The sequence below is a fragment of the Propithecus coquereli genome, unplaced genomic scaffold (genome assembly GCF_000956105.1).
Source record: "Propithecus coquereli isolate 6110/MARCELLA unplaced genomic scaffold, Pcoq_1.0 Scaffold246, whole genome shotgun sequence".
In the NCBI taxonomy this organism is placed as follows: Eukaryota; Metazoa; Chordata; class Mammalia; order Primates; family Indriidae; genus Propithecus; species Propithecus coquereli.
This window is the reverse complement of record NW_012148019.1, coordinates 2680954-2688308: the sequence shown is the minus strand read 5'-3', so window position 1 is coordinate 2688308 and position 7355 is coordinate 2680954. Positions and strand designations below refer to the sequence as shown.

The window sequence follows — 7355 nt, the reverse complement described above, 5'->3', positions numbered from 1 at the left end:
TTTCTGGTACTACAAGATGCATCAGCCTCATCTTGAATCTTCCCTGCAGCCCTAGAATCAACCATTTCTCCAAAGAGCTTTGTTTTCTTTTACTTGAGAACAATGTCTAGAAACCACAACTAGGCACTAGCTGTCCTTTTTACTATGGGGATTATTACTTCTGTACTTGCTCAGTGGACACAGCCAGGTAGTATGTGGCATGTACACTGACCCACACATACATGCATGTGCACACACACACAAACTGCTTTTGAATCACCCAGCTACACATGAACTCATACTGATGTCTCTGACTCTAATCTAGTACTGTAGGGTTCACTCTGGTCTTCCTTTCTCATGTATCTGTAACTTCCCTCTCCGACACTGAGAAACCTGGCGCCCACCATCCAACACCCATTTACTTATTTGTTCAACCCCAATATATATGTAAAGAACTGTCAACCCACTTAAAGAACTGTTTCACCCCTGCGAAAAATAAAATTATCAACTGGAGTTTAGGTTTATGTACTGTTACTATTGCATTAGTCTTCCAACTTCCACTCAAAACACCACTTTCCAGAGTTACTCAGGTCAGCTTTTCCTGCCATCCCATACCCTCAATCTGCCATATATTTGTGATACAGTTAAGATTCGTTTGTCACAGGCTGCAATACATCCTGGAATCTCCCAACATCTGGGTTGATATTAAAATGTTAAACTTTCTCTCTGTGATACACAGTTCCAGGGTTGTGAAAAATGCATAGCATCAAAGAGAACACGCAAATACCATACGTAACAGTTCCGTCATCCTCACAGTTTCCCTGGTGCGTTCCCCTTGTAGTCAGCGACATCTTCTTTCCCCTAACGCCTGGAAACCATTCCTCTGTTTGCCATCTCTATAGTTTTGCCTTTTTCCAAATGTCATATGAACGGAATCATAGAATACATGGCCATATGAGCTTGCTTCTTAGTAAAATTTATCGAAAAATCATCCACATCGTTGCTTAAATCGAAAGCTTATTCCTTTTAATAGCTGAGTAGTATCTCATTGTATGAATGTATCAGTTTGTTCATCTGTTCTCCCAAGAAAGAACGTTTTGGTTGCTTCCAGTTTTGAGCAACTGTGAATAATACTGCTGTGAACATTAACGTACAGGTTTTTATGTGGACGTAAGTTTTCAAATTACGTGGTAAATACCTAGGCACGTGACCGCTAGGTCGCACAGCAAATCTTTCTTACAAAATACAATGAAACTGTCCTCCACAGTAGCCGTACAATTTTGCATTCTCACCAGCAACGAATGCGAGTTCCTGCTGCTCTGCATCCTGGTCGACAATTTGTTCTGTCTGTTTTTTTAGATTTTAGCCATTCTAATAAGTGTGTTGTGGTACCCTATGATTTTAATTTTTCATTTCTCTAATGACGTATGATACCGAAGACCTTTTCCTGTGTCTGTTTGCCATCTGCATATTTTCTTCAATGAAGTGTCTGTTCTGATCTTGTGTACATTTTTTAATTGGGTTGGTGATTTCCTGATTGTTGAGCTTTAAGAGTTCTTTCTATATTCTGGATATAAGCCCTTCATCAAATATGTGACCTGCAAATATATTCTCCCAGTCTGTGGTTGTCTTTTCATTCTCTTAACAGTGTCTTTCACAGAGCAGAAGCTTTTAAATTTTGATAAAGTCCAACTCATCAATTTTTTTCTTTCATGGGTCATACCTTGAGGTATCTAAGAAGTCACTGCCAAACCAAAGGTCACTTAGATTTTCTTTTACATATCAGTCTTTCTAATGGTTCAGTTTCTTCGAATTGTGGTTGCCCCATGAACTCTAGCTATCTCGGCCTCTCTGGACTCACTTCCTTCACTTCTTCAACTCAAGGAGACCACTGGGCTCCACGCTCTGCAATATGGGGGCCCTTAGGCAGTAGGCTGGCGCAGCCGCAGCACCACTCTCATCTGTTTCCATCTCTCACGAATAAACATCATTCACTGCCTGATGTCCGGTATCTTGAAAATCGTCATTTCATATGTTTTGCCTGATATTTTACCTGTTTTAGGAGAGAAGGCAAATCTGATCCCTGTTCCTCCAACATGGCCAGAAGTAGCAATCCAAGTAATTTAATATTGTTTAAAGAAGTTAAATAAATCAAAAAGTCATTCCTTCATGATATTTCAAAATAGTCACTTGACAATTATTTATTCACTGTTATTGGAAGCCAGGCACCATGGTAAATACTCAGGATATGGCATGAAACAAGCCATATATGGTTACCATCTTTCCTTCTAAGACTCACAGAAATTATCGATAATTAAATTTGTCATCAGTATTTTAATTATAACTCCCCCCCACCTTTTTGAGACAGGGTCTTGCTTTATTCTAGGCTAGAGTGCAGTGGTGTCATCACAGCTCACTGCAACCTCAAACTCCTGGGCTCAAGTGATCCTCCTGTCTAACTCTCTGGAGTAGCTGGGACTACAGGCACATACCACCACGCCTAGCTAATTTTTCTATTTTTTGTAGAGATGGGGTCTCACTACATTGCTCAGGCTGGTCTTAAACTCCTGGCCTTAAGTGATCCTCCTGCCTTGGCCTCCAAACTGCTAGGATTACAGATGTGAGCCAACGTAGTCGGCTTCAAACACTATTATTAATGAAATAAAATTCAGAAGAAGTTAAATTGTCCTATAGGAAACAAATAATTTCTTTATTATTTTCTTATATCCTTAATTTCTCCCATGATATAGAAGTTGTCATTATGAAGCTTAATCCTAAAATGAATTTCATTAGTGTTTAACCTAGCAGTCCATGAAACATTTTTGACTGTGCATATCAATAAGAAATCTGAGCATACCTCCCAACATTTATAAACTATTATATTAGCCTTCCTGAGCTGCCATAACAGAATACCACAGAATGCATGGCCTAAACAACAGATTTATTTTCTCACGGTTCTGGAGGCTAGAAGTCCAAGATCAAGATGGCAGCAGGGTTGGTTTAGTGAGGCTTCTCTTCCTGGCTTATGGACAGACACCTTCTTGCCCTTTTCTCTGTATGTGTGTACTCCTGGTGCCTCTTCTTCTTATAAGGACATCAGTCCTATCAAATTAAGACACCCACCTTGGTGGCCTTATCTTAACTACCACCTTCAAGGCCCTATCTCCAAATACAGTCACAGGGGGCTTCAACACACAAATTTGAGGGGGATACAATTCAGTCTATGACATTCCACCCTCTAGCCCTACAAAGTTCGTATCCTTTCTGAATGCAAAATATATTCACCTCGTCCCAACAGCCTGCAAAGTCTTAACCTGTTTCAGCATCAACTCCAAGTCCAAAGTCTCATTTAAATGTCACCTAAATCAGATATGGGTGAAACTCAAGGTATGATTTATTCTGAGGCAAAATTCTTGTCCAGCTGCGAACCGGTGAAACTAGACAAGTTACGTACTTCCAAAATACAATGGTGAAACAGGCACAGAATAGACATTACCATCCAAATGAAAGAAATTAGAAAAGAAGAGGTGACAGGTTCTAAGCAAGTCCAAAATCTAGCAAGGCAAATTCCATTAGCTCTTAAGCCTAGAGAATAATCTTCTTGGGCTTGATGCTCTGCCTTCTGGGTCTACCGTGGTGGCAACCTCACCTTCTGGGCCCATTATAGCAGCTGCCCTGCCTTCTGGGCCCACTGGGGCAGCAGCCCTATACCCTCAGCCCCTAAAGCTACGGACAGGGGCAGACTGGCCACTAAAAGAGAGGAGGTGACTCCACTCTCTGAAACCAACAAGAAGACAGCCTTGCTACCCAGGCCTCTGTGCTCTGGGCCTATGGTAACAGTGGCAACCCTGCTGATCTCTGAATTGTCCTAGGAGTTACTCTTCCCTTTTCTTGAAGGATAAGGCATGTTCACAGCCAGAGAAGCTCTACTGTTCCATCCTATAGAATCCCAAAAGTCTGAAAGTTCTCCTTTAGTGTCTCTGATGGTATAATCCCATCTCTATTCTGGCTTCTGCTGATCAAATCCATGGATCATCACTTTATGAAGTAATTGTCCCGCCATAGCCTTGGTGTTCTCTCCAGAACACACCTTCTCATTTTTTGCAATGTGGATGGGCTGAGAATTTTCCAAATCTTCAAGTTCTGGTTCCTTTTTGCTTAACAATATCTTCAATTTACTATTAATATAAGCACTAAGGAGAAAGCAGGTCACGCCTTCAATACTTTGCTTAGAAAGTATTGAAGCTAAATACATATGCCCATCACTTTTAACTTCTACTTTCCACAAAACACTAGAAAACAGTTTCAGTAAAGTTATTTGCCACTTTATAACAAAGATCACCTTTCCTCCAGTTTCCAAACAGATATATGAGCAACGAAAGTCACCTTTCTCATCGGGAAGAGACGGAACACTATCACTTCGAAGAGATTCATCTGCGGCAGTCTGAACCTGTTCATCAACGGAACTCTCCATCTTGTCACCATGAAGTTTCTTTTCATTTTCCTTATGAGATGGGACTGAAGGACTTTCTTGATGGCTGCTACCACTACTACTTCTGTTTATAAACAAATAAAAAATCACCAAAATAAGAATCATAACTTCAAAATAAACTTATTTGGCCAAAGGACTGCTTTATAATCAAGATATGAAATGAAGAGAGATATAATACGAAACATAAAAAGTGGATATACATCTGAGAATAAACTATCGTGGAAAAGATGAGAAGGAGAAAGGAAGGCTTCGCTTTCAAATAATCATAATAGGCAACCACTATTTTTCCTTTCATTTCAAAATCAAACTTCTGGGAAAGGGGGCTTCTACTCATTGTTTCTACTTCCTGACTCTTCATTAACATCACAATTTATCACAATCTACTTCCGTCCCAACTGCTTTGCTAGAACTGTATTTTTTTGTTTTTTTGAAATAGGGCCTTGCTCTGTCACTCAAACTAGAGTGCAGAGGCATCATTATAGCTCACTGTAACCTCAAACTCCTAGACTCCAGCAATCCTCTTGCCTCAGTCTCCTGAGTAGCTGGGACTACAGGCATAAGCCATGGTGCCAGGCTAATTTTTCTATTTTTTGTAGAGACGGGGTCTCACTCTTACTCAGACCAGTCTTGAGCTCCTGGTCTCAAGCAATCCTCCTGCCTTGGCCTCCCAAAGTGCTAGGATTACAGGCATGAGCCACCATGCCCAGCTCAGAAAACTGTTTTTGATAAACTCTATCTAAACTTCTAATTGCCAAATCCAAGAGATAATTTATTTCTCTGCAACCTTAGATGGTGTTGACTTCTTTCTCCTTTTTAAAAAGCTCTACTTGCTAAAGAAAATGTAGTAAAATGTTAGCATTAAGGTAATCCAGATGAAAGATATTTGAGGACTTTTTCTTACTTTTGCAACTTTTCTGTAAGGCTGAAATTATGTCAAAATTAAATGTTAAATAAAAGAGCTCTCCTCTCTTATAATCCATGATTCTATTCTCACCTGTTTCTCTTCCTGCCTCTCGAACAGGTTTTCTTGTTTCTTTTACTTGTTTTTAATTTTTCTGTATTCCTTTAAGTGATGGTGTACCCTGGGGACTGGTTTTGGTCCTTTTCTCTTTTATGCCACATATTCTCCTTGGGCAATCATATGCATCCTTACAACTTTAATTCCTGTCATTTAGATTGAGCCTCAAATCTGTATGATTGGCTTTGCCCTTCCTGTATCCAAATGCCAAGTGAACTTCCGTTTTTGGCTATCCTTCAGCCAACAAACTAAACATACATTCTCCGAAATTTCCTTTCTCCTCTTTGTTTTTCTTATTCATTCGTTTAAAAAAAACCGAGTATATTAGGAGCCTATCAAGAGCCAGGTTTCAAGATCCTCTGTACATGCGATTTCCTCTTCTGAATGCCCTTCCTTCTCCGTCTGATGGACTATGAATTCAAGACTAAGTTCGTGTCGTTTCTGCAAAGTCCTCAGGAACCCTTCCCTAATACTCAGGGAAGGTGTGGTCACTTCTATCCCTGTGCTTCTGCTGTTTTTTGTGTCTATTTCTATGATAGTATTTATCATAATAGAATGCAACTGTCTGGTTTAATAGATATTTCTGAAAAGATAAATCTTCTAGTAAAGCTGTAAGGTAAAAGATATAAGCCAGCAAACAGCAAGGGCTTCAAAGTCAGAAGGACATGGGGTTGAACCCCAATTCTACCAATCAGTAGTTATGTGTCAATCATTTCTCTTAATAAACATGTAGTAGACTGTCCATGAAAGGATAAATAAAATGTGGTATATCTGTGCAATACAGTATTATTTGGCCAGTAAATGAAGAAGTAACATATGCTGCAACATCGATGAACCCTGGAAACATTATGATAAGTGGAGGAGTCAGCCACAGTACCGCACAGTGTAATGATGCCATTTATATAAAAAATCCAGAATACACAAATCCACAGAGAATGGAGATGGGAAGTAGATTAGTGGTTGCCAGACAGGGGCACAGCAGGGAGTGAGTGCTAACAGGTACTGGGTTTCTTTTTGCAGTGATGAAAATGTAGCCCTCGAAGAGCTTCTACTCTAGAATGCAACTGACAAGCAAAGGAACAAGGAACAGTGAGTGTCCAGGGACTATAATATATCATATATTCAGAATGCTGTGGGAGAACACAAAAGGGACATCTGAAGCAGACTAGGGGTAGCACCAATTCTTGAAGGGTCAGTAAAAGTAAACTACATGAAACGAAGGAGGGGAGAGTCTAGAAAGAGGTATGTATATGTAATGGCACAGGAGACAAAGAGAACACGATTCTTTTAAAGGACTGGAAGTAGTTAGAATTAGTAGAGTATTCTAAGAGAGGAAATGCTAAAAAACAGAGCTGGGGATGGACCAAAGGCTCAATTATAAAGGGACTTTCATACGATGCTACGTGATGTGAACGACACCTTGAATGTTCGGGGAGAACACTGAAAGGTCTCAAATAGGTGAATAACCAAATGGGCTGCACAATTTAGAGAAGTCACTCTGGTTACCACGTGGCTAATGAACAGCGTGGAGAAAGATCAGAGGACGGGGAAACAAACCTATTAGGCACCCACCACAGTAATCCACACGGCGGCTTAAATGAAGCGTCAGTGAAGGTCAAATGAAACCACGCGGTGTCAGAGCACAACAGGCACTCAACAATGGCTGGTACTTTTCCCACATTAATTTTCATGTTTTTTGGTCTCATGATTTAATTTTTAAATCGAAGTTTTACCACACTTGGCAATGTCAGTGTCACACCTCTAAGAATTCTGGAAAGTAGCCTCTAACACCTTCTAATCCAAGGATGGAACCATAATTGAAAACTATTGGGTTGGTGCAAAAGTAATTGCGGTTTTAGCATTGTC

General features: G+C 40.1%; 1 protein-coding gene across 1 annotated transcript in view; it reads right to left on the bottom strand.

The window, feature by feature from the left end:
* CEP350 (centrosomal protein 350kDa) overlaps positions 1–7355 on the bottom strand; it is a 175594-nt gene that overhangs the window by 72480 nt on the left and 95759 nt on the right. Inside the window, exon 20 of the mRNA XM_012646529.1 lies at positions 4366–4578. Coding sequence (XP_012501983.1) covers positions 4366–4578 — 213 coding nt within the window. The remainder of the gene's footprint in view (positions 1–4365; positions 4579–7355) is intronic.